The sequence below is a fragment of the Phasianus colchicus genome, chromosome Z (genome assembly GCF_987193195.1).
Source record: "Phasianus colchicus chromosome Z, bPhaCol1.hap1.1, whole genome shotgun sequence".
Classification (NCBI taxonomy): Eukaryota; Metazoa; Chordata; class Aves; order Galliformes; family Phasianidae; genus Phasianus; species Phasianus colchicus.
Window position 1 is genome coordinate 34,289,492 of NC_143476.1, and position 27,257 is coordinate 34,316,748.

Consider the following 27,257-nt stretch of genomic DNA (forward strand, 5'->3'; position numbering starts at 1 on the left):
TTCCAGTGTCAGTTCTGTCTCCCCCGTGCTCCTTTGGGGGCTGTTCCAAAGCCTTACGGCTTGACCGTTTCGATTTTTTTTTTTTCCTTCAAGTTTGCAACCATAATAAACTACTGAGAAGTTGATTTTAATTTACCAGGCAAGAATTACAAATGTGATTTATTGAACCATTCCAGGGAGAGATGTAGCAGTTGTTGCTGTTACTAAAGCAGCATGCAGCTAAGCATTACAAAGCTGTTCACTCACTCCACCCACTGTGGGATGGAGAAATAGTTTTGGGGGAAAAAAAAGGGTAGAACCTGTGGGGGGCTGAGCGTCAGTTTAATAGTAATGATTTAAAAGCCACACAATATACAGAACATTTGACACACAGTGCAATTCCTCACCAGCCACTGACATCCACAGAATTCCCAAGCAGCAGCAACCCCTCAGCCAACTCTCCCCATTTTTATTGTTTTCCATGTCACTACACAGTACGGGACACCCATAGCCAGTTTGGATCAGATCCCAGTTTCTTGTGACCCTCAGCATCCTGTTCTGGCCTCTGTGCTGGGGGAGATCATGGAACAGACCCTCCTGGAAGCACATGTCAGAGGTAATCTGAGACAGCCAGCATGGCTTCACCAAGGGTGGATCCTGCCTGACCAGTCTGGTGGCCTTCTATGGTAGCCTGACAGCATCAACGGACAAAGGAAAGGCAACTGATATTGTCAGCCTGGACTTGTGCAGGGCTTTTGTCATGATCACACAACACTTCCTTGTCTTCAAACTGGGGATAGGAATATGAAAGGTGGACTATTGGGTGATAAATAATTGGTTGGATGGTCACAGCCAGAGGGTTGTGTGAACAGCTCTATATCTAGATGACAGCCTGTGACAAGTGGTGTCCCTTGGGGGTCCATCTTGGGACTGGTATTTCCAACATCTTTATCAATGACATTGACAGTGGGACTGAGTGTACCCTCAGCAAGTTTGATGATTCACTAAGCTGACCGGCACAGCTGACACAATGAAAGGGAGGGACACCATCCAGAGGGATCAAGAATGGGCCCACATGAATCAGCAAGGCTAAGTGTACGGTATTGCACTTGTATCACAGCAATCCCAGACATAAGTAAAGACTGGAAGAACTCACTGTAAGCAGCCCTGCAGAGGAGGACTTTGGGGTCCTGCTGGATAAAAAGCTGTACATGAGCCAGTAGTATACCTTTGAGGCCCAGAAGGTCATCTGTATCCTGGGCTGCATCAACAGACGGGTGGCAGCAGGGAAAAGGAAGGGATTGTCCCTCTCTACTCTGCTTTTGTTAGGCCCCATCTGGAGCACTGTGTCCAAGCCTGGGGCCACAGCACAGGAAGATTTGTTGTGGAGCTGTTGGAGTGGGTCCAGAACAGGGCCACATGATCAGAGGGGCTGGAGCATCTCTCTTATGAAAAGAGGTTGAGAAAATCGGGCTTGTTTAGCATGAAGGCACCAGGGATGTCTCACTGCAAGCTTCCATTACTTGAAAGATGCTTTACAAAAGCAGGAGGGGGATTGGTTTTTACATGATTTAATAGTAATAGGACAAAAGGAATGACTTTAAACTAAAAGAGGAAAAATTTAGATTACATGTTAGGAAGCAATTCTTCACCCAGAAGGTGGTGAATCCATGGCACAGGGTGCTCAGAGAAGTGGTGGATCCTCCATCCCTGGCAGTGTTCAAGATCAGGAAGGATGGGGCCCTAGGCAGCCTGATCTGCTGGGTGGCAACCCTGCCCATGGCAGGCTGGCATGTAGCTGAGAGACAGCCTTCAGACCTTCCAAAATAAGGGAATCCTGCTAACTATGCCAGCAAAGCTCTAAGCTGGAAGAGGTATGAGAGATACTGATATTCTACCTGATACTGTGGATGGAAAGTCTTGTGAAGAAATCTCTCTGCTATATGCCAGGAAGGCTATACAATGGGAGAGGTATGAGCAGTGGCAAGCCACAGTTGCCCAGGAAACACTGGTGTCTGACTTCTCCCATAACTGAAAAGCTGAAAAGGTACAGTGTTTGCCCTTCCACACTGGCAATGGTTTGAGCTCAGAACAACTGGCACAATCCCAAAGCTATAGAAGAAAGAATCACAACACTTGCAAAAGATCAAAAGTTGCAGCCAGAGAAAGGAAAAGTCAGTGCATACTTTGTTGGGAGGAGCACTGGGTGACAGCCCAGAGACACATTTTATTAGATAAACTAGTGATGAAATGATTAAATCCTTGCAGGAATAAATGAAAAGCGTATAGAGCCTGTTAACTGCTGAATGTAATATCAGTTAGTAACTTCATATGGCACTGGCAAACAAATTAGATCAGGAAGAAGTTTTGCAGTCTAAATTAGAAAAAAAAGAACAAGAGATAGATCGTGACTTAGTCTCAGAAAGCAAACCAGAATTTTTGAGTCCAGCTGAATCAGCTGATAAACAGAAGCTAGGTCTGGAACCCCCTACCAGATTACAGAGTTAAAAATGAATCAGGAAATATTTTATCCTGAGAATCCTGAAGTGCTGATGAGAACACTGATCAAAAGAGAGACCATGGTGATGGCTGAGACGGAGGGACCCAAAAGGTAGCTGGTTACTGAACAGCACTGTACTAGGTCTGTACTAAGTATGCTGTACTAAGTCCCTTCCACACCATGCCATTCTATAATTCACAATCTGTGGTGGCAGGGCAGCATGGGAAGCTGAAAAGAAGACAATTAAGTCTATCCCAATCAAAACCAGAACAGTTGCTTTTTCACCAGTTGTCAATTGTTGTCTTTTGTCCATTGCTCAACCCATTGCACAATCTGATCCAAATTTCTCTCTAGGTCTTCAGGAGTGTTGCTGGGTAACTGGTGTACAATTTCCTTTCTGTATGACAACACAGCTTCCTCATAAAGAGTCTGAAAAATTTCACACTGAATATTGTCTTGTAGCTTTTTCCCTTTGTAGCCCCTAAAAAAATAAGAACAACACTGAGAGCCAGCCTCACATATACAAAACTATAATACTTTTTATACAAAATCAGTATGTTATTGCTTAGAAAAAAATTCTGGTGAAGATTACACAATAGCAATTTACTTAATTACTCTCCTCACATACCTGCTTTCAAGCCTGTCGTATAGAAGTGAGTTGTCTGCACGAAGTACAAATACTATATGAAACCAGTGTTCAGGGAAAAAATCACAGCCGTGGTAATCAACAATAACTCCACCCTCACACATTTTGCCTTCTAGTTCATCAATTACCTAAAAACAAACAAACAAACAAAAACAACAGAGAGAGGTACATCTACATGAAATCACAGATGATTGAAACAAATACAAAGATACTACTTTTTGAAGCTGAACTTACTCTGTCTTCATCCAAAATTGGGCATTCATATTCCTCGTCGAAACCTTCATACAGTTCTTCTGTAACAAAAATGATTTGTGCATGTTTGTGAGATAACAGTTATTAAAAATATTTACAGTTATGTTTACTTTGGCTAGATGCCAGCAAAAGGTAGCACGGAACCCTTCATTTACAAATTTGTATTTATTAATTAAGTTTTTGTTGCAGACGGTCTCTTTAAGAAATCCCACCCAAAATATTTCAATTCAGGAAACTCTGTCACATTTTGGTTTGCTGTATAACACATGCATTGGAAGCAGGGAATGACACAGTCACAGAATCCCAGCACTGTCCTGCTAACGCAGCCCACCTTCTTTTGCCAGGTCACCCACGCTGATGTAGGTCAGCCCCGTCCTCGATGCAAGCTCTTTGCCGAGGGTGCTTTTGCCAACACCGGGAGTACCTAAAGACAAATGCCCACGTGGAGCAGTCAGAGACAGGCAGACAGCTGTTCAGGCAACCTTCTAGCAGGAGTGGAGCCAAGGGGGAAGCTTTCCTCAGCGAATACCAGTGAGTTCGTACAAGAAAAGAGGCAAAAAGGTACACGAGAAGAAAAAGCAGACGTCCCGCACGCCTGGAGTGCTAAACTAAACAAAAACAAAACCAACCACAGCAAACAAAGAAAATTCTCATTTCGCGCACAGATGTGATGCTGAGCGGGACGGGAGAAAAGACAAACCCACTCTCCTGCCCTGACAGCGGTCTGCCACCTCACAGGGCCGCACGGCGCACACGCGGCCCCGCCATTTCCTCTCTCCCTACCGCCACGCGGCCCGGACGGGCTCCAGCTCCGCGCCGTGGTGAACACAGAAACGCAGCCCATCCCGGCCCGTCTTGGCCCAGCCCGCCGCTCACCGGTCAGCAAGATGTTGGGGCGCCGCATGCTGCAGTCGCCCAGGAGACACGTGCGGGGTCCTGCGCTAGCGCCGTCGCATGGCGATGACGCCACACGCAGGCGCCTTAGCGCGCAGGCACGCCGCGGGCAGCTAAGCGGAGGCGGCGGGAAGGCCGCGTCGCGGCGGAAGGGGTTCGGTTTGGCGCCGCGTCGCGCGGCGCTGCCCCGGCGGGTCGGCCCGGGATGTCCGGGAGTGCGGCGGGGCGGCAGCTGGCGCCGGCGGAGGTAGGGTTCGGGCGGTCAGTTTAAAACCGAGCGGAGGCAGTGTGAACTTAACCTTCGTGTGGGAACGATGTTTTTACCCGGCTGTTTTGGAACAGCTTACGTATGCTGTGGTGGTGGTCGTTATTTCTGTTCTAGCTTGTTCTGGTTTCCAGTTTGCTACAAAGTGCCCTGCCGTGGAATCTAAGGTGTGACTTACTTTGTTAACTCTTGCAAAGTTTGTGCTCGGAGTAAAAAAGCGGTGTTACTGAGGGCCCTTGCAGGGTGTTCTGAATGCGTGCTGATAGGAATTTCAGATTGCATCCATGTGAAGAAGGAAGGTAATGCTGTAACAATAGCAATTCCTTGTATTTTACTAGGCGTCGGATTGGTTGGCCCGTTCGTTTGATGATTTCTTTGGAAGTGGAGATATTTCTTCCAGTGTGATTCCTGAAAAGTCACACAAAGGCAACTCTGGGAGAAATCATCAGCGGAAGAAAGACCTGTCTGCTGTGCCGGGATGCAGCAAAAACAAAGGCCTGTCAAGAAAAAGAGCAAAATTATCCTCAGTAGATCTGCCTTGTAACAAGTCCAGACTAAACTGGAACCAGTCTCAAGACGAGCCATGGGTAGATAAGTACAAACCTGAAACTCAGGTATGAGAGAGTGCAGATTTAATAGTAACGTTACATATAGTGCTTTTCTTTGTAATCCTTCTTGATTAGGAGTTAAATATGTTCTGTTTTATAAGGGCAATGAAGTTCTGATTTGATTATATACTGTCTGTAATGAAGGTTGTAATGTGCTATGTATCTGTAGGATGTATGCCTCCTAGCAGGCTTCCCGAGGATATAAAGCTACTGACAGTTCCTGTCCATCAACACCTAAACTTCTGAATCTGTTGTCAAATCTGACAGATAGAAATTCAAGGAAAATCCACAACTAGAGAAAAGAGAGAGAACTGAGTTAATGCAGTACTTGTATTTTGTATTTAAATTTTTAGTAGTCCAGCTCTGGTGAGGAACTGAGTCACGAGACTAGAAATTTAGAAAGATCCACGTAGTATTAGAGTCAGTAGGGCCTAACGAGGATCAGTTCTAGCAATAACTGCAAAGCATTCTTATGTAATCACGCTGGAAGATCATGTTGTTACTTTAGGAATCATAAATCATTCGTTATTTGCATGCTGCAAGGAATGGAAAATTGGTTGTTTGAGGAAATAAGCTCTAATGATTGTCCTTAATTTACTTCTAAAACATAGTGTATGTAACTGAAACATACACATACACAGCTGTTATTTTAGTCAGCCTGTTTTCTGTTCTTGAATTTCATCATTAAAGTTTTAGAAACCGTAATGCATACTTTTAAATTCATTTCATACGTTTTTCATTTTGTTTTAGAATGACCTTGCTGTGCAAAAGAAGAAAATTGAAGAAGTTGAAACGTGGTTAAAAATGCATATATTTCAGAGACAGCCAAAGCAGGTAATTTTGCTGAAATTAGCAGGTAGAGGTATAAAATTGTCTAAACAACTTGAATTAAATTCTACTTTAATTTCAAAAAAACCCCCACAAAAACAAAACCCAAACAAAAAAGCAAACAAACCACAAGCCAACCCACAAGCCCTACTCTAAGCGAAGTAGCTACAGATTCTGTTTTTGCTCAGCAGCATTATTTTCTGGCATCCAGTCAATTCATACCTTCAGCTTGGTGTGTTTTTATAACTTTTGTCTCTAGCAGTATGATTTTAAATAATGTGGCAAACTTCTAGTCACAGTGACTTGATGTAATAGGATGCTTTTAATTTCTGGATTGTTAAGAGGCATTCTTATACAGATGCATCATTTACTGGCTAGTATTCTTTCAACCTGATTCTTCTGTTCCGCTTATATTATGTTGGTACCCCGTATAATATGTAGTTAGCCAAGCAGATGCTGGGTGCAAGCCTTGCAGATTTCTGTTCTAGCTCTTTCTGAGTAGTGAATAGGTAATTAAAAACTCAAACTATTTACCTCTTTTTGTTTGTAAAAGAGAATCATTACTGTACAAAAGATAACTCAAACAGTATTCATCATCAGTCAATGTTTAATCGTTATTCATAATGTTTGGGATTATCTTCTCTGTCAGGGTGGCTGTGTTTTGCTGTTAACTGGTCCTGCTGGCTGTGGAAAGACAGCAACTATACAAATATTAGCAAAAGATCTTGGTGTTCAAGTGCAAGAATGGACCAATCCAATATCTTTAGACTTCACAAAAGAAGACTTAAGAAATATATCTGGCCACAGTAAGTATTTTATTTTCTTGGATAATTTTGTGATTTGTTTTGTATGTGACAGAGATAAAAGAATAAAAAAAATACAGACTACAAAGTCATATTGATGTCTATATAAGCCACCTCCTCGGAGTTCAGTAATAGTCTGAGAAGGGATTTACTTTTGACAGCGTTTACTCCAAAACAGTTTGCAGTTCATACAGAGAGCGGTGTAATGTTTTGGATACCATCTAAACTAATTAAATAAGAATATATCTTTGTCTGAGTTTTCCATTGAATTCTTCCCTTTAAAAACTATCTTTTATTTGAAATATATTTGCCAAAAGACTTTGCTGTTGGTGTTCAATGGCTGTTATCTGAAAGTAGCATGGGTGGGTATTAGTACCTGTGGGTATTTGTATTCTACTTGCTGTAACATCGAATACAAATTTTTAATTAGTTTTCTTTTTCAGACTCAAATTCTCATGCGTTTCCAAGTCAGGCCCAAGCAGCTCTTTTTCAGGATTTTCTATTAAGAGCAAATAAGTATAACAAACTTCAGATGCTTGGGGAGTCCTCAGAAAATGATAAAAAGCTTATTCTTATTGAAGTAAGTGAAAACTTTCATAATAATCTTGACATGCTAACTAGCTGCTGCTGAAGGATTGATGTTGGCGCTTTATTGCCCACGAGTTTCTTTATTACTTTTCAGCCTCGACAGCTGGCTGAAACCAAGTTTTACCTGTGCTTAAACTGTATGATATAATTGCTGGGCAGAATCTGCACATTAATTCATATACAGAAATAAGTAATAGATACTTAAAAAGTGACTGGAACAATACTGAGAAAATCATGCTGTATTTCACTTCATAGAAATATTTCTGTGTATAGAAAGGCATATGTAAAAATTACATGTTAGCTGAGGATGCAGGAGAGTATAGAAGTGCATGGGAATTAATAAAATCATAAGGCATTTGAAATTTACCTTTCTCATAAGCCATAACGGGAGATCCAGGAAAAGGCTTTATTTTCACAAACTCAGGAATATATCGCTCTACTACATCCTTCCTGAATTTCTCATTGTTTTCTGACAGAAAGATTTCATAAATTAATAAAGTAGCCTGTGAACTTTCAAGAAAAAGAATAGAAGTGAGAGAAGTTCTATCTGAGCAATGTTGTCTACCATATAACTTGGGAAACGTAGTTTCCTATGACCTCTGTTCATAAAGTCACTTCCTTGTCTACCTCCTCTTATATCTGATATAGTATGTTTTGCCTTCTTCAGTCTAGCTGCTACTTTGTGTATATCTGTGTGTTTTGAATAGAATTTTCTAGCAGGCAGTGTTGTCACCCAAGGCTGTTCCTTAGGAAACAAGATTAGAAAGAAAATGCTTCTCCTAGATAATTGTTTTTCCTTAAAAAAATAAAGTTATGCTTTGCTCACCCCCCCTCACCCTCCCTATCTCCGTTGTCTTCAGCTTCAGCTACAGTTGAAGCCAAGCTAACTAGCAACAAAAACCATGTAGCAATGTAGCATGCCTTAAGTCAGTCTGCGGGAGAGAATATTTACACCTGAATGTAATGACAGCAGTTAATTTGTTTTGAATAGGACATGCCAAACCAATTCTATCGAGACCCTAGCAGTCTACATGAAATTCTCAGGTTAGTTATAAATAAGTTTTTAATGGTTAGCCTTAGCCACTTTGCACTAGAATCGAATTTGAATCCTCTTACATGTTTTTATTTTTCACTTTAGGAGATTTGTACGTACAAGTAGATGTCCTCTTATATTTATAATATCAGATAACTTCAGTGGAGACAGCAACCAGAGGTTGCTATTCCCCAAAGAAATTCTAGAGGAGTTGTGTATATCAATTATTAGGTAAGATCTTCTGTCTCATTAAAAATTTATTAAAATAAATGAGAATTCAGAAATTAATTCATTTTTAATGGAATTTAACAGTTTCAAGCCTGTTGCACCAACAAACATGATGAAAGTTCTTAATCGAATAGCTACAGCAGAAGCTAACATGGTAAGTTGTCAAAACTGTGAACTTCTGCACAGTACTGGAACAGAAAGATTTCTGGCTTTTATATCTTTATCTGAAATTTGTTACTCCTACTTGTTTTTGCTATTTGCTTGATCTTTGATCAAATAACAGGCTTTTGCCCCCAGGAAGTGGGGGGAGGATGGGAGGGCGGGAAAGGCTACAGCAAAATACAAGGAAGAAAAGGGAAAGCCATCTTGTTTTTAAGATGAGTTCCCCTTGAACTTTTGTCTAAAGTTGCCTCTGAGAATTCTGCCTTTTACAGAAACCATATGTATAAAACAAATAATAGAAGTCATTTTTTTATGGTATTCATTAAGACCTGAAGAGGTCATTAACCCAAGTCATGTACTCTCAAGCTTTTAGATTCTAAAACAATCTAGTCTAATACTGAGTGACAGTTACAAAATAAATTTGTGTGTTGTTTCTAGTCTTGAAATTTCAAATATGGTGATTTATTCAGCTGGACATCTTACCTGGCCTGAACATATACTTAGTTGTAATATAGTCTGTTCATGGTCTATATCAGGGATGAGTACCTATAGTAAAAGTAATACTCAAATATGCTTTTTCCCACATAATTATTTTGAATGTTGCTTTTCCCTGTAGAACAGAGAGAAGAACTATGCTCCTGATAGAACTTCGCTGGAGTTGCTTTGCAGAGGCTGTTCAGGTGATATAAGAAGCGCAATAAACAGCCTCCAGTTTTTTTCCATGAAAGGTAAATACCTGTAATTTTGGTGAAAGTGAGTGACATTTTGACCACTTCTACAGTGAAGAAAAACTGTTGACTGCTGAAGCTCTGTTACGTGGGCTGTGTGAAAAACTTCTTAATATCTTGCTGTGATAAAAAGGAGCAGGTTTTGTTGTTGTTGTTTGTTATAGGTAGATTTGTTGGTAATTCTGCTGTTTACATATAATCTCAATGATTATTAATAATATACTTAGGTTGTTCCAAAAGTAGTGCCTTTTGTTTATTTCCATGGAAGCTATGACAGGTACAAAGAGCACAGTATATTATTTGATAGAGCAAGTTGTCAGGTACAAAACATTCTTCTTCAACGTGGTCACCCCCATTAACTATACATCTTTTGTGCACTTGTAACAACCTGCGCTAGTGTAGGTGAGCCACATTGCTGCTGAAATGCACCACTGACCACCTCATTGTGCTCTCACTCACTTTTTGGTCTCAGAGGCATTCAGTGAGCATTGAGGAGTATCAGTGGGTGCCATGTTTTCTACATGGAGGAATTCAGTGACACACCTTTGCTTCAGTTGCACTTCCTTGTCAGGCACCATTCTGTCAGACTGCCCCTCTGCTGCCGTCTGTTGCACAGCAACATGTCATGAAATACTGGTGGGAAGGTTTCACCTTTACTGCCATCCAACCAACATCCACCTCTGTTGTGGGCCAGCATCATAAAGTAGGAGATGTTACTTTTGAATCAGCCCTCATGTATTGGCTGTGTGTCTGCTGATATAACATAATGTAGTCATCTTTCTTCCTCATGATGTCTTTGGTATTAGTATGTGTTCACTGATGAAAGCTTTTATGATGCAGCCTCAATTTGAAAGTGATAGTTTTTCTGCTTGGTTCTCTGTACTTAGCTCTACTTATGTAGCGTTTCTGAAATAGCCCACTGAATTTTTGTGTGTAATTTCTGAAGTGATTGTTAGTAAGTTGAAAAGCTGTGAGGTAGCATAATCTATTCTGAAGTTATTGACTGCATAAGATAGCTTTTTTGTGAAGTTCAGTATATTAGGAGCCTTCAAAACGCAGGACTAGACTGTGTTCAAATCGAACTTAAATTAGGAAAATTGGGATTATTTCAGATATTCCCGTGTAGAAAGAAAAGACTTATTGCCCTGTCTTTTGTAAGTGCTGGAAATCAGAATGTGTAAAGAAAAAAATGTATGGAAGATACATAATCTTTTTTTTTTTTTTTTTTTCCAATCTGTTCACTAGCATGTGTAATTCAGTAATTCATTCTAGGAACTTTTAGAGGGTGCCAGCATTTACATTCAACCTAGAAATAAGGAAATGAATTTAACTTTAGTGGTATGTCTTTAAGCTGGTAGCAAATTTGTTTCTGTTCGTCTCCTTTACGTTTCATCTTTCAGCAACGTGAAACAACATACAGCCTTACATTCCAAGTCAATGTAGTTTAGGTTTTAGACTTAAAGAGTACAAAATTCCTCTAATAAAAAGATTTTGGTGATGGTAGTGCCACTAAATACATAAAAAGTAGGTTAGGAATACCTGAGGGGAGTTTGTTCTTGCTTACTGGTGGATGATATACATACAAAAACTGCTTGTTTTTAAGACAGTTTAGATTTTCTATGTTAATTTAAAGTAAACTCACTTTGGAAGTATAAAAACATGAGAGTTACAAAGAGAACTTGGAAGAAAACAAAGGCATACATACATTCTTTTTTCACATTTTTTTTCTTTAGATGCTGATGAAAAGATCTTACTTCATGTTGAATTAACAATTTTGTTTAGTTGTTCAGGTGTCTTTCAGTTAGATAATAGATAGGCAGTCAGTGATGTTTTGGAGAGACCTCACCTCCATTTTCATTTCCTGAATGCCATCAGAAAGATGGCAGGATTTGTTTTACAAGTACGTAATTTCTTGGGGTGTGTGTGTGTGTTAGGTACATAAATGATGTATTCAATTTGGTGATATTAATGGGTAAAAGGGATCCATGGTAATCATCAGAGAAGGAAAAACTTACTAATTAAAGGATAATTTCCTCTAGTTTGGAGAGCATTTGACTGCTGCTAAATCAATTTCTGGATTAGATAATTGTAGGAAATGTAATGGGAATATTATCTACATATATTTGTATCTGCCTTACTTGTACTTTATTTATAAAGGAGAAATTGCTAACTTATAAATTGCTATTTATAAAAGAGAAATTCCTCTAGCATACAGAGCTAGAGTAAGTAAGCAAGAATGCCAGCTTCTCTTTTAGAATGGCACCTTAGCTATGGCTTACAGGGCAGAGTGGAATGAAACATGCTAGTGTAGGCAATGGGGTTGCCTTCTTAATAAATGAACTTTCTCATGGTGACTGCATTTATAAAACTTTCTGTATTGTGGATTTTATTTATTTATTTTACTCCTGTTACTTTATTCTGTGTTGTGCTTTTATTGGTAGACTGCTCATTGGAGAAAGACTTCTGGTCAAGGAAGAAAAAGAGTTCCATGCTAAAAAGTGAAAGACCAGCAGCAATGTTTAACTTGAAGAAGAAGACTAAATCCGATATTTTAGAAGATCAGGCAATACAAGCTATTGGTGGCAAAGATGCTTCCATCTTTCTTTTTCATGCCCTAGGGAAAATAATTTACTGCAAAAGTAAGAAAAGTTACTTGTTCTGTCTTCAATAATGAGCAAAACATATCAGCTATTAATAGATAGCCTTCCCTTAAATAAGGGTAGGTGATTTCTAATGAACACGTTTTGTCATTGGTAACAATATTAAACAGCAATAAATGTTTTTGGTAGCTGAGATTGCAGCTGTCTGTATCCAGAAGAGAAATAATGCATGCTTCATCAGAGAATTACTACACATATGTAATAAAATGCATAACTCTAGTTGCTTTAGGTTCACGTGCTGTCAAGTACACAAAGATAGATAGCCATCCCAGAACTTTCTTTTGTGCAGAGTACATTGTTGTGTGGTTATGTTCTGTTCTCATCTGTTTTCTTAGAGTTACAAAACAGCCCTGCAGCCTTTTAGTTGCTGCCTTTCCTATTTGGGTTTGATTCCTCTTGATGTCTCTTCCTCCGTACTTCTTATTTCAAGCCCTTTGTTCCTTTGAGACCTGTGTGCCTTTCTGAGCTGAAAGGCTCTTTGACTTATCCTTTTAGTATCCTGTCTCCCTTTCCACTTTTCCAAAATACTTTTCTCTTCACTGCTTTTTATACACGCAGCTCTGTAAATGTATTCCTCTCTAGTCTGCGTGTATGGTTACTGTGGTTACTGTCTTTTTTTTTTTTAACATTTGAAAAATATCAGTCATAAGAATTTGATGCTGTATTACTATCCGTAGTGATCTAAATCAGAATTCATAATGCAATTTTCCACCTTTGCCTAATAATTGACAGAATTAAATTAAGAAACCAATTAAGAAACGACAAGATGGAGGAGTATGAAAATCTTCAAGTGGATTTTCTTTTATAAAGGATAGTATAACCAGTTACATACTGTTGACTATATTGATGTGGACGTAAACACTTTTATACAAACTGAAAACAGTGCAATCTACTTGTTGGTAAAGTCAAGTTAGTTAATCAAGTTCACGGTCTATGTGAAGGCTTCTGTTCATGGAGTTGCATGCTTTTGTTCTTGTTCCCATCTTATTGTGCTCTAATTTTTGAATGTAATATCTGAAATGTCTTTTTTTTTTCTTCTCCTTTACCCTAGCTTTTTAGTAATATGCATTAATGTAACCATTTCTGGTACTAAAAGACTATGGGTTATACAATTCCTTTTAGGAGAACCGCTGTCAGAATCTGAATTTCCTCAGCTGCCTTCTCACTTACTAGAACACCGTCGAGACATGTTGCTTATTCATCCTGAGGTACATCTTCAATTTTGATTTGGAGCCAAAAAAAAAAAAAGAAACAAACAAACCTGAGTGATTGATACATATTCTCAAGCACAGTGGCTTTTTCATTAATCTTAATATACATATACTCAGTCTATCTAAGTTAAAGAATAGTTATTCTGGAAGGGACTTCTGGATGCTAACTTCAAAGGCTGATTGGATTCCCAGTCCTGTTGAGTTTTGAGTATCTTCAATAAGTCAGAGAGAACCTCAGGCTTGTGTGCAGGAGTCTTCTTGCTATAGACTGTGCCCGCTGCCTGTCATCCTTTTGCTGTGCATGATTGAGTGGAGTTTTGAGTTCACCTTTCTGTTATCACCCCTTACAGGGTTGAAAACAGCTTCCAGCCCCTCTTATCCTTCTTTAGGAACAAACAAGCCTTCCTTTTCTATATGAATGGTGTGGGACTTTGATGACTATCTAGTTCCAATACACTGCCAACACACCAATACCCTGCCTAAAGGTCCTTCCAACCTGAGATCTTCCTGGGATCATCTTCATGGCTCTCCTGGACCTGCTCCAACAGGTCTTTCTTCTTCTTCAGCTGGGGGCCCCAGAGCTGAATGCAGTACTCTAGATGAGGCCTCATGAGGGCAGAATATAGAGGGGAAATCACCTCCCTCTGCTGGCCGTTCCTTTGTTGATACAATTCGGGGTGCAGTTGGCCTTTTGGGCTGCAGACACATGCTTCTGGGTCATGTCCATTCATTGGTACTCCAAATCCCTTCTCTGCAGGGCTGCTCCACTCCCAGTCCACCATCTCCCAGCCTGTACTCTTTGCCCCAACCCAGATATTGGACCTTGCACTTGGCCTTGTTGAACTTGATGAGGTTTCCATGGGCCCATCTCTCAAGCCTGTCAGGGTCCCAACGTATGGCATCCTTTCCCTGTTTGGGTCATGTGTGCCAGTTCCCTAACCATCAAAATGTGTCATAGTTTTATAGGATGCGTTTCCTTTCATACTGTGTAAAATCTGGATGTGTTTTTTGTCCCCCATAGGATATTGTGGAAAAATCACATATGTCTGGAACCGTGTTTAATTTATACCTTCACCAGAACTATGTAGAATTTTTTACTGATATAGATGACGTTGTGAGAGCCAGTGAGTACCTGAGTACTGCTGATGTCCTTTGTGCTAATTGGAATGTAAGTGTCATTTTACATTATAAACGTTATATATGTTTTCTTACACATTTTTTGTGCAACTTGACAGCATTTTGTTGTAGTTGATTACTGTATGTTATATATGCTACGGTGTGTATGTGTATATATGTGTACATATACATGCCATAATATGGTATTAAAAATGCTTTACAAAATAATGTAATGTATTCTACGAAGTGTTTTTGAGTAGAATAAAAGTGTGTTAAAATGTGCTAGAGGCTGTGTGTTTTTTCCCTGAAGAACTTGAGCTGGTGTTCTGTTTGGCTTTGACTAGAGATTCTGCACTAACCCAAATACATATGGGGCATGTTGTATGTCAATGCAGGTACAGGTTGGTTCTGGTTCAAATGAGATGTGCTATACACAGACCTCAAGTTTATCTAATACCCATTTTTTTTCCTTAGTCACGGCTTGTGATGGAAGAATACAGTACATCTGTGTCTACTCGAGGTGTGATACATTCAAATACATCCAGAGCCTTTGCCCACTGCCAAGGAGGGATGGGGTTCCGGCCCTTACATAAACCTCAGTGGTTCTTCATCAGTAGCAAGGTAAATGCTTGTTGTTTTGAGAAAGTTATTACATCTCTTAGTGATTTTAGCAGTATATATGAGGTTTGCATACAGACCTAAAATTGACAAATATGATGTTTTGACATAAGCTACTTCTAAAAGACATTTGTATGAGGAGGTCCATTTGAATTGTTTATTCCTTTAAAGGAAAAATAAAATGGAGTCCCTGATAGTGTTCTCTTTCTTCAAATTGGCATACTTCTGGGATAGTTTTAATCCTGAATTACGTGGTTAGTGTTTAAATAATCTAAGATATTTCTAAAAATAAGTGTAACTTGAGCAGTTTAAACTGTTTTAAAATTGTCTGCAAAAATTACTACTGTTGTACTTTGTGGTTTTTTTAGAAGTAGTTTGTGAGATGTGTGAGCTCTTGGCATTTTTTTTTTTTTTTTTTTTTTGCATTTGAATGCATACCTGCCCTGCTGTGTCTGCCTTGTATATAGGATAAAAACTTGCAGAAATCTTTAATGTCTGGTGAAAGACAAAAGTGAAGACGTGTACAATTGTTTTGTAATCTATATATCTGAACTTAACTGTTTCTGTCTTTTCTGGATTAATTCTTCACAAGCCTGTGCACAGTTATCCAGAAGACCAGGAAGTCATCCTGCTGCTCTTTATCATACTGAACATATATGTCAGTTCTGGTTTAGCAGGGTTTGTATTGTGGTGTTTATTTTTTCTTTTTTTTCCCCCAATTCTTACAGTATCAAGAAAACTGTGCTGCTGCAAAATCTCTCTTTTCAAGCTTCTGTTTATCACCAGAGTGTCTTCAGACAGAGCTACTGCCTTACCTTGCAAAGTTAGCAAATCCAATGAGAAACGAAGGTAAGATCAGTGTAACTCTTGTTTTTAGAGTGGTTTTTTTTTGCTTGTTTGTTTTTTTCCCAGGTATTAAAGCATATTGAAAAATTTCAGCACTGCCAGGCTATTTAACTTGGTGAAGTCAGGAAACTTGTCAGTCTCACTCTTCACCTCCCTTTTTTCATAGTGTACTGGGTAACGCAGTGGAGGAAAGCAAAAACAACAACAAAAAAGTAGTTACTTTAGTCTTAAGGCTTCTTTTAGAGCCCTTTAATTAGGGGACCTAGTGAAAAGCCTTTTGGAAATGCAGAAGACTATTCTAGCTATATCTTCCTTGCTTGCTGATCCCTGTCAAATAACATTAAGTCTTAGAAAGGCTCTAAGGAGCCTTTCCTAGGAGAAGTAAATAAGATCAAAGTTCACAGTGCTTTGTTGTCTAATGTAAGTCAATCCATGAGAAGACAATTCATGCACAAAATGTTTTCTTTGTATGATAAATAATTCAGAAATTACTTTTCAGACAGCTGGGTCACTTACACTGTGATAATTGCTTCTAATAACAGCCTTCTTATCTAAGGCCATGGCATCTAGATGAATTCATTTCGTAGGCTGTGTATTAATAACTACAGAACAATTTCACAGCTGATGAGTGTTTTTCCATTTTATTGTGTAGGGAATGTGCAAATATGTTATGGCAGTTATTTAAGCTATCTTGATGGCCAAATTACTGCAGATTTTTACAGGACTGCTTAAGCAAACTTATGAACTGCTTATTTTCCAATGGGTTCAATTTTATGTGTGTTAAGATGTACTCAATATAATACTGGCTATTCTTTGTTCTCAGCTCAGATTGCTTTTATCCAAGATGTTGGGAGACTGCCATTGAAAAGACATTTTGGGAGGTAGACTTGTCTTTTACTTTCTTTAAGGAAATAAAATGCTCTCTTTTCCTTAACATATACTGAGGAAGAACTGTTTCATACAAAAAATATCATTAGTGTATATCTGTAGTGTGATTTTCCTCCATTTGCAGCATGACCATTTCTTATTTTGGAAGCTAAAATTGTTTCCAGTTCAAATCTGTTTGTAATTAGCAAGAACAGTTTTAATGGAGCACTGATATAGAGATGCTACAAAAATTGAAGTCCAAATACTAAAGGGAAGATGAAATGTAAAAAGAATTTCTCTTCATTTCTTTTCTGAAGTTGCCTGTTTCAAGTTCACTTGCTCCCTGTCGTGAGAGGCATTCCATGGGCTGCTGTCAGTCACTTCATTGTCAGCAGTTCACGTGCTTTAGGAAGAGAGCAAATCCACTGCCACCGTACAGAGAAACATCAGGCAACAGTGGGTGCTACAGACTAACAGAACACAGACGTGTTTGTATTTTGCTATTGCCATAGCTCTGGTGTAAGGCTCTGTGTTGCTTTTCTTTATCTGAGAGAAATTTCTGTCTTCTGTAGTGTCTTGTGCAGCTTATGCATAGTGTTGAGTTTTGGGCTTGGAAGATGTGCACACAAGTGTAAAACATGATAATGAAGATGAGGATATAAATTTAAAAAACAAACAAACTTGTATAGCTTGAAATAACTAAGACTGATAGGGATATTACTGTCAGAAAATGTGAAAGCTGTTTGGCATCAGTGAAAAGGGAGCGCCTGGGTGTTATGCATGAGGTGTGGGAGAGCAGGAAGTGCAGTGCTTGGTTTGGCTGGGTGGTTTTGTTTTGTTTGATGGCGAGTTACTCTTGTAATGGTTATTTTACAGGTTAAAGCTTGAAACGCTTACTGAAAAAGATCCTGGAGTTCCAGACTTACTTGTTGGTTATGAGGAGGACCCTGCTGAGGTGGCTGTACAGATGGAGGAAAATAGAACAAATGAGAACGATTGGGATGGATTGCCCCTTTCATCCAGCCAGCGCAGTGGAAGTGATCTACCTTGCAGTCAGCCTCAGCCTGTTGCTGCTCAAGTAGCTATGGACGAAGATGAATTAAATATAGAAGAATATGACAGTGACTAAGTCCAGCCAAAGTATCAGCTACTGACTTAGCTGATACATTATTATGCACCAGAGGCCTTTGCTAAAATGAGTATGGTCTGCTGAGCAGAGTTTAGGTGGGCTGGGAGGCCCAGTCTAAATATACAGTGTCAGTATCAAGACACTTTTCTTTATCTTCCTCATAGCTTTGCAGGATCAGACCTGATCAGAATACTAAATCACAGGCTGCCTGTCCGGAGCCATAAAAGTATACTGAGACAAAGATAGAACAATAAATGATAAATTTAAATAGTTTGAGACTGTAGCTAATCAGTGCCATTCTTAAGTTATTATTATTTTTTTACACATCTTAATTTACTTTGGAGTTGTACAGTGTGCTCCTATTTACACATTTGGTAAGTTATCAGCATTTGAAGATTTTTCTGAAGTGTGTATCTACAGAAAAATTGCTGTTTGGAAGCTTGAACCTTCTGAAAGAGGAGATTTAAGGGGATATGTAAAAACTTTGATATCTTGAATTGATGATGTAAATAAAACTACTGTATGAGTGCTGTTCTGTAATCTGCTAGAGATATTTTAATGTGTTTATAAATAGAACATATACTGTACAACAGTTTATTTTGGATTCGTTTTTGAAATTTTTTGATAATTTATTGAGGTGAAAATACAACAGTTAAGCAGAAGTCCTCATCCTATTTTTATTTGGTAGGAAGTTAGTGGTGTCATGTAGTTTTCCTCTTTAAATTAGTTAGGCTGGAACAAAGAATAATCTCATGTTTGACTACTGACACTCAAAGTGTTTTGTCTTTATCAGAATAGACTGTTAAAAACTTCTCGTTGTTTGGGTCTCTGTGTGAAATCATAAATCCCTTACTGTAACTGGGATTATTTCATAAAAATCATATCTCACATCATTGTAATTAGCGTTACTGCATAAATAAGAAAGCAAGGATCAAAACAACCTATTTTGAATATGTGGTATGTTTGCATTCTGTATTGCTAGCATACAAAGTTAAAAAAAAAAAAAAAAAAAAAAAAACACTAATTGAACATAAATTTCTAAATTGCTGCCAATTTTGAATGCTCCAGCTCTGTCCCCTATGAAAGATCAGGTGTAGTCTTTGTGATGATTTCAAAGAGGGGGAATTTACATCTTCAGCAGCTCTACTCATTACACTCCCTCTATGGGATGGTTTGGATGGGGTGGTCCCTGCTTAGTTTAGGTGAAGACTCAGTTTATCCAGGCCTCCTGCAGGTGTGTGTCACCAAAATGCCATCTGGACCCTGGTGAGCTCATAGAGGCAGGCTAGTACTGAAGGACAGTAACATGTGCTATACTCATTTTCACTTTGTAGCAAAACTGAGCTACTTCATATTTTTGAGCTTTCCTGATAATAGCATGAAGTAATAATAGTAACAAGAAAGTCCTTTAACAACAACTTCTGCTTATTACTGTTGGTCTTGGCCTTACTAAAACACTCAACACTTGGTTAATGATAAACTTCAGCAGTAGAGACATATTACTCTCATCTAGGGCATTCAAAATCACAACCATAAAACCTCTTTCATGTGGGGGTGCCACCAAAACTCCTACAATTTATATTGCAATAATATTTCATGCTCTGTTCTCTGATGCTGGAATTGCAATGGGGTGTAAAATGTGTGAGTGGGATGAATGCCTCAAACTATAGAAGTTCTAGAAGGGTTGCAGGGACATTCAGCTTCTTTAGCTGCAAGCAGGTACAAGACTGAGTTGCAGCTACAGCCCACTCTCCAACATCTGGAAGGAGAAAAATGACTTTTGGTTCCCTGAGCAATGTTACCCCAAATATGGACATGGAAAGAAGAGAAACACTGCAAAGAAAGCAAGTGCCTTTTTTTTTTTTTTTTTTAAATCATTTCATTGTAAACTGAATTCAGAATTAATCTGTTGATATATTTAACATACAGCCTCCATCTGTGCATTGGTGTGCTGCTGCTGTTTTAGTAATGTGCTACTGCAAATAATGTTCAGGTTGTTAAATTTTTTCTTCCCAGAGAGGCTGCCCATGTCCTTAAAGTGAAAGTGATTAGAAGTACTGGAAATGTGTGTTTTTCTGAGGCATTATATAGTGTAATTGAAAACAAAAATCCCAGAAAAGTATGGTCTGCCATCAAAAGAGTATTATTCTAATCTTGGAGCAGAAACATATTTTCTAAAAACACAGTAATTACTTTCCAGGAATAGTTTAGGGACTTTCTGATAGGAGTAATTTAGCAGCACTCCAATAGGTAGGAAAATACAGTTTTTAAGGTGTGGTCGAGTAATTCCAACATCACGCCAGCCTTTGGGAAACCACTGCGGCTCATACTTGGGCTCTTCATACACCCCCTTGTCAATGGTTTACAGGCTGGTTCGGCCCGGTTCCGTGACTAGCGAGGCGGAGGGATCCGCAGATCCACGCCTCCGGAAAAAAGGGAACAGGGGACCCCAAAATAATTAGAAACAGCAGCAATGATCTGAGGAGAAACAAACTAATTTACTAAATATATTATCGGAATGCAAGATAACACACTATAATACAATATAATTAAAATTCAAGCTAATAAATATAATGAGAGAATGTCCGAAAGGTGGATAGGCCTCACCACAGCTGAGGTGAGATGCGCCGTCCGGTTGAGCAGCAGGGAGACGGGAGGAGAGCCGACAACAAAGAGCAGGTGAAGAAGAGCATCAGGTGACCTTGCCAGGAGTTATATCTCGAGATTCTGTGACTGCAAATTCCCCTGGGGAATGTAGTTCTTCTTCTCTTCCGGGCAGGTACCCAGAACTTGAGCATTAACAGTTAAACTCCCAGTGCCCCACATGATGTTATGATGTGGAATACCGAAAACCAAAAATCACAAAACCATGACACCCTGTAAGTGTAGTTGTATATGCAGTGCATATACACATCACCTGCATGCAAGACAGCCAGAGAAAAAGCAGCGCTGCATATGCCAAAATCATCCCTTGCACAGACAGGAAGAGATGAACCTGGGGCAGTGGACTTCTCAGGCTTCTCTCCTGAGGAAGAATTATTTAGGAAAGCATTGTCCAGCCTGTCTAACTGTTACAGGTTGGTTTGTTTAGAAATATGGAATAAGTACCTGAGTTTAAGAACCAATATATAAATTTAGCAAAAGGAATCCATAAGTGATAGTTTTAGAACTTTCCATTCCAACTTTAGTGGGTGAACAGTCCTGTTTTCCTCAATGATTATGCACTGGGGACATAGTAGAATACTCTTAATTTTTGCCTCCCAAGAAGCACTGAAGTCACAATAGAATACTTTTATCTTTTGCCTCAAAATGTGCAAGGATATTTTCCTCAGGTTCCACGTGCATTATTTTAAAAAGTGGCTCACTATGGTCTAATAAGCAATGGAAATCTTCCAAACTAGGGAAAAGTGGATGGCAGTGGGTCAAAGGTTTCAGTGATGAAGCTGATGGTGAAAAAACGGGAAGAAGTAGGTGGACACTTGACTACTCTAGATAGCACTGAGCATGCCCAAAGGGACATTAGCACATATCTATGAGACCTTAAAAAAGAATGAATAAGCATGCCATTGTACTGCATATACATGTCTTTACTGTTCAAATGTAGAACCTGAACTCTGAGAGAGCACACCTGCTTGTCAAGTCACCCAGTACATATTGTGAGGAAAAAAGGAATGCTGCTTTCTAAGCCACAATGAAGTTACAGACTTTTCCTTCTAGATTTTGGATGACACAGCAACAAGGCTCTCCAAACCAAGCTGAACTGCAAAATTCTGGAAGCTGGGGTCCACATAGGAACACCGTTTGTTTTCAGCAAATGCCACTGTTCCATGGCAGAGTTTTCTAGGAATTTTAAGGGAATAATTCATGGATTTGAATCAAGTTTCCCATGATTAATCTTCTTCCCTTTGCTCCAAACCCCCTCACATGTGCCTAACAACCACACCAACAAGGATCTTGTTGAAACCCAAGTCTGGGTTTCAAATCTGTGACATAGGGGAGCAAGCCCAGTGAGGAAATTGACATCAACATTCCATGACATTTTGTTGCTTTGCGACAGATGACAGTGGAGAGGCAGTCTGACACAAAAGCGCGTATGAAGCAAAGAACTGAACTCCTTCACGTAGTAAAAACAGCACCCATTGATGTTCATTAGTGCTTGCTGAACATTTCTGGAGATAAAATAGTGGATATGAGCACAGTGAAGTGATAGGTGGTGCATTTCACCATTGGTGACACTGATGTGAAAGACAAGCCATATTCAAGATGGCCTGAGGCATCGAGCATGCTGAAGAGCTCAAAGAGAAGTGACAATTTCTGTTCTGCAGCTTCCAGGCCCACGCTTTTGGGGGCTGCTCCCTCATGTCCCATGAGCAGATACAGTCCAACAGGCCACCAGAGAATTGAGCTGTGAGCAGGCCTTCTGGCAGGGCCAGAGAGACAAAGCTGACTTTGAAAAAACACAGGTTAATTCTCTGCTCCAAGAGACTGTACTAGCTCAGGGCTGGGAATTTTTTTCATATTTCATTAATCAGCATTCTCTTCCCTTTAGGTGCATGGCAAAAATGCAAAGCTATGCTGAAGGCCTGGTTTTGCAAGTCATGTTACTCATCTACTGCACTGAATTCCACAGGCACAACCACAAGGGCTGCTTTACACATGCGCCAAAGAGTTACGAGACTTCCTATTGATAAACTCAAACCCAGCTGTCAAAACCTTAGAGATACGATTTCAGAGCAGTGTGTAAAGAAAAAGCTAAAATACAATGTGGCTAAATCCACACATGCAGCATCACTTGGAGAACATAGGAGCAAAGGAAATCACTTCATTCCAGAAAGAAGAGAATCTCAAACCAGAAGTTTGAAACGCTCTCAGGAGAAACTGACAGATCAAGCAAAATAACTTCAGCACTCCCTGCTGTGATTTGCTTAGCCAAAGAACCACTTGGAAGGAGGAAGAGACTAAAGAGGATTTTGTAGGTATCCCTTTCCCTCCTCCTGTCATATCGGAGGAGTCCTAGCTACCACTCAAGTATCGGGACTTCAGGCTTAAGTGCTCTCTAGTCACTAGCAGAATCTGCTGCCAGAGGAGTACTGTGTCCAGATCCGGAGCCCCCAGTACAAGAAAGACAAGGAGCTGTTGGACAGGGTTCGGAGGAGAGCCACAAAGATGATCAGGGGACTGGAGCACCTCCCCTGTGAAGACAGGCTGAGGGAGCTGGGCTTGTTCAGCCTGGAGAAAGGAAGGCTGCGGGGTGACCCCACTGCAGCCTTTTAGTATCGAAGGGGAGTCAACTCTTGGAAGAGTTGCCCGTCCCTAGGGGCGTTCACGGCCAGATTGGATGGGGCCCTGGGCAGCATGGTCTGGTATTAAATGGGGAGGTTGGTGGCCCTGCATTTGGCAGGGGGGTTGGAGATTCATGATCCTGGAGGTCCCTTCTAACCTTGGCCATTTTGTGATTCTGTGATTCTGTGAACCTGTGATACAGGCACCGATAGAACCAAGTATCACTGTGCATATCGTCCCCTATCCAGTGGGGCTGCAGAAAGGAAAAAGGGCTCCAGTCTGAAGACCAAACTGGCAAACACGCTCAGAAATGACCAGTGAGAAATGACTAGACTCGATTACAGTAGGCCAGAATGGCACAGCTCAGTTGGAAGGACCTGGAAAGTTGATCAAGTCCAACTGCCTGACCACGAGATGGCGAACAAAAAGCTAAATGAAATTATGAGAGGCGCTCATAGAGGTGCCTTTTGAACACGGGCAGGCGTGGAGCATCAACCAGCTCTAGGAAGCCTACTCCGCTACCTCTTGCACCGATGTACCTAAAACGTTGTGGATAGAAAACACGGAGTGTCACCTCCTAAGTTTTTACCGGGCAGACCCGTGGAATTACCTTCAGTGGCAATTAATGGGGGTGGGACTGGTGCAGCACTGCTGACATGTTTGGCACAGTGGCGGCCCAGTGTGTGAGCCATCCTGGGCGTGGCACCGATGTCACAAAGGCAGTGACTGTCACAGCTTACCTCACTGGGTATAAGAGACCGCTGCAGGGTGCAGCGGGGTCATTCCCCAGTAGGGATGCTGTGGTGCGGGGGCAGAGCTGCGGTTCGACCCCAGGACACAGCAGCGAGCTGTCTGGCCAGGGTTAGGCCAGAGACCAAGGAGAAAGCGCATTGCGTGGGTGGTTCCTGTAGGACCAAGCTGTGTGGGATGGAGGTGCAGAGGGCTAAGGGAGCCTGGCCCGCAGGCCCCCTGCAGCGCCTTCTGCAGGAGGGCGAGTTTAGCCTACTGAGCAATACCCTTGTCTTGGAGAGCAACTTCTTCCAGGTGAGTGGAGCGCCTGGGGTCGGAGGGTAGGGCTGTGGCCTCAGGGGCGGTGAGTGTCCCACGAAGAGGCCAAGGCTAACTGATCCCCATGCATGCAGGTGAACCGCCATGGAGAGGTGCTGAACGTGGCTAAGCGTGCACAGGTAGTGACCATGGGGGTAGCCGAAACTGGCCCTGCCATTGGGATGCCCAATGTCATCTTAATGGCTGTCCCTGCGGATTCCCCAGCCAAGGAGCTGGAGCTCGCCAGGTATTCTTTGTTCCCATAGTCCGCATCCCCTCCCAGGACGCGTTGCAGCCCAGGAGGCGGAGTGTCCCCTGATGTGGGGTGTTCCCTGACTCAGGGTGCCCGTCACCTTCACTGGCTACTGACTGGCTTTCCCCACAGGCTGCTGCCGCTGCAGTGCGTAAAGCTGACAGTGTACAGCCGCCTCCAGCACTGCCTGCGGCTCCGCTTCCCCAGCGGCCGCAAGGTGTACTTGCAGCTGTTCCCTGGGCCCAGAGCTGAGGAGCTCTTTCTGCACTGGGCTGTGCTGGTGACCATGCTTCCTGTCCCTGGGGAGCCTTGCGTCCACCTCACACCTGCAGAGGAGCCCGTGCCCAGGGAGGAGGCCTGCTCCGTGGGCGTGACAGAAGCCAAGGTTGAGGCTGAAGTCAAGGTTCCTGCCACGGACCCGTCTATGGGTGAGACGCTGACAACAGGAGAAACAGCAGGGACGGACAAGGCCCCACCTGCTTCCAGCACACCAGAGGTGAGGACTGAGACAGGGGTGAGTCCAACACAGGGAAGAAGGTTCAGACAGGCCGGGAGTCTTGAGTGTCACGCTGCCCTTATTCCCCAGGACGTTCCCCATGAGACTTCTGCAGGCGCCACGAGACATGGAAGCAACATATATCTTAATGGCACCTGCAAACCCCTGGCAACCAGTGCAAGGGAGATGCTAGCTGGAGAGAAGAAGCTCTTCTCTGGTGAGATCCTGTCCCCCAGAGCCTGAATCTTCCTCCTGCAGCCACCCGGCTTCATGCCTGGGGCCAGGCTCCATGCTTTGGGGCCATGCCGCATCCTCTCTACATGTGCTCCTCTACTCTCTGCAGGACGGCTCCTTGGCAGAAAATGGGCGCTATGGAGGAGACGTTACTGAGGTCCCAGGCCTACTCCCATGGCAGGTGCTGCACACTGAGCACAGCCTCTATGGAGTGGGCAAGAAGAGTGTCTTGTTGCGTTTGAGACTCTCAGTCTCTGGAAAGGATTACTAGAGGCCGTGCTCAAGCTCACGCACAATGATGCTCACAGCACTGTGTGCATGCGGTATGTGCCTGTTTGAAGGAAGCAGGTCATGTCCGGGGCCACAGCACTTGCCGATGAGCCTCCAGTGTTGTTGGGAACGTTTTATCCGTCCTGGCAGTCACGGGTACCAGTGGACCACTGCCTGAGACTGGAAAGGACTGTCTCTAATCAACAAGAGGCAGTTGACATCATGGTGGACAATTCCGCATTTGAAAGCACTTCTTTGGAGTCGCTTGCCTTCGAAAGGGAGGGCTGAGGCATGTTTATTGGCTGGACGCTTGGCCTCGGAGCAAATGAAAGGAACTTGATAGAGGAGACTGGGAGATGATACCACCGTGTCCCGTGAAGGCAAAATAGAGGCGTCTTCCTGCTTCCTCTTATCTGCAGGCTTAAATTTGCAAGGCCTGGAAGAGGGAACAAAGGAGTTCCTGCTAAAATCCCAAAGCCAGAAGCTGTTACTCCAAAGGAGCTGGCTCTCAGGCACTTTGGACTATGAGTTTGTTCTGTCCTCGTTAGTCATCATCAACTGAGTAACACAACCTTGGACGACCTACCACTACTGAGAACACATCACAACTGAAGATCAACAGCTGACAACAAGATACTGCTGGATTGAGGAGTAGTGAAAGGCTTTGCTTTGCTGTGTTTATACATCTGTCTGGCTGTCTCTCCATCTTCTCTCTCTTCTTTCATTCTTTCATTCTCTGTAACAGCCATTGCCTAAAATTGTCTTGCCTGTAACACGCACTACTCGTAATCAGCCAGTTAGCCAATTTTACCTCCAAGCAGTCGTTGAGAAAACTCTCAATAAAGTGATGTATATTATTCCTCTCGGTCTTGGATGGCTCCATTACGGTAGCAACCCCTTGCTGACTCGGGGAGGCGCGACTCAGGATTCACCTCCCTTGAAACCTACTGAGCGGGATGAGACAGTTCCCTGCAGCCCGCGGGCAGCGCGCGGAGCAGATCTCCCCGTGCGGCCACGGAGCAGCTCCCGGTGCCGCAGCGGATGCGGCCCGGGGGAGGCACGGCATGCGGATACCGCCGGGCCGGAGCCGCGGCCCGGGGAGAGCCGCCCGCGGTGCGGCGGGAGGGCCGGGCGAGCTGCCGCCCCTGGGGACCGCGCTGCAGCGGGGCCCGAAGGGGGGGCCCCGCGTATGGAGCCGCGCTGGGGCAGTGCTTGGGGAGCTGCAGCCTGTGGGAAGTCCACGCGGGATCCGGTCAGGAACGACGGCGTCCGTAGGAGGGAACCACGTGGCGCGGGGGCAGCGAGTGACCGTGGGTGGCAGAGATGAGGCCTTATGAACTGACCACAACCCTCCCTCCTCATTCCCCTATTCCCCTATGCTGCTTGGAGGGAGGGGGTAGGAGAATTTGGACTGGGGATGAGGCATTTGTAGTTTGCTTTTAGTTTCTCACGATTCCAGCCCACTTATCAGTGCTTGTTGCTCTCATTTTAAGGCCAGCTTCAAGCAGTACTCACTGCTGTGAATACAAGTAATGCTGATGAGACCCAAGACCTTTGGAACAATAAAAGTGATTTTTATCTTTTTAGTTCTAGTACATGGAGTTCTGCACAGGGGGCCTTCTGTCTGTATTAGGCATGGTTCTGAGCTGCTATGTATCTATGACTTGGTCAGGCATCTGCAATTCCAGGATAACAATCCGAGAGGTTGTGCTG

General features: G+C 42.1%; 3 protein-coding genes across 6 annotated transcripts; 2 read left to right on the top strand and 1 right to left on the bottom strand.

Annotated features, from left to right (window-relative positions):
• Positions 1-157: 157 nt before the first annotated feature.
• AK6 (adenylate kinase 6) lies at positions 158-4,362 on the bottom strand. Of its 2 annotated transcripts, none has more exons than XM_031603376.2 (5): positions 4,161-4,296; positions 3,709-3,801; positions 3,360-3,418; positions 3,108-3,253; positions 158-2,960 (listed from the first exon to the last, which is right to left on the bottom strand). In XM_031603376.2, the coding sequence occupies exons 1-5, from the start codon at positions 4,279-4,281 to the stop codon at positions 2,771-2,773; spliced, it is 609 nt and encodes a 202-aa protein (XP_031459236.2). In that variant the 5' UTR covers positions 4,282-4,296; the 3' UTR covers positions 158-2,770. The 2 variants fall into 2 exon arrangements, with proteins under 2 accessions (XP_031459236.2, XP_031459237.1); XM_031603377.2 differs by having other exon boundaries at positions 1,534-2,960; positions 4,254-4,362.
• Positions 4,363-4,370: 8 nt separating this feature from the next.
• Positions 4,371-18,773, top strand: RAD17 (RAD17 checkpoint clamp loader component). Of its 2 annotated transcripts, XM_031603375.2 has the most exons (16): positions 4,374-4,518; positions 4,875-5,150; positions 5,895-5,978; positions 6,622-6,778; positions 7,219-7,355; positions 8,355-8,407; positions 8,502-8,627; positions 8,709-8,778; positions 9,403-9,514; positions 11,956-12,153; positions 13,297-13,382; positions 14,407-14,553; positions 14,976-15,122; positions 15,848-15,968; positions 16,789-16,846; positions 17,709-18,773. In XM_031603375.2, exons 1-16 carry the CDS (start codon positions 4,477-4,479, stop codon positions 17,959-17,961), a joined length of 2,067 nt encoding a protein of 688 aa, XP_031459235.2. In that variant the 5' UTR covers positions 4,374-4,476; the 3' UTR covers positions 17,962-18,773. The 2 variants fall into 2 exon arrangements, with proteins under 2 accessions (XP_089988626.1, XP_031459235.2); XM_090132500.1 differs by lacking the exon at positions 16,789-16,846 and having other exon boundaries at positions 4,371-4,518; positions 17,709-17,826.
• A 5,708-nt stretch (positions 18,774-24,481) lies between these two features.
• On the top strand, positions 24,482-26,401 carry LOC149912821 (uncharacterized). Of its 2 annotated transcripts, XM_090132085.1 has the most exons (4): positions 24,482-24,538; positions 24,677-25,040; positions 25,131-25,257; positions 25,384-26,401. In XM_090132085.1, the coding sequence occupies exons 1-4, from the start codon at positions 24,492-24,494 to the stop codon at positions 25,428-25,430; spliced, it is 585 nt and encodes a 194-aa protein (XP_089988211.1). In that variant the 5' UTR covers positions 24,482-24,491; the 3' UTR covers positions 25,431-26,401. The 2 variants fall into 2 exon arrangements, with proteins under 2 accessions (XP_089988211.1, XP_089988210.1); XM_090132084.1 differs by having other exon boundaries at positions 24,677-25,257.
• Positions 26,402-27,257: the final 856 nt, after the last annotated feature.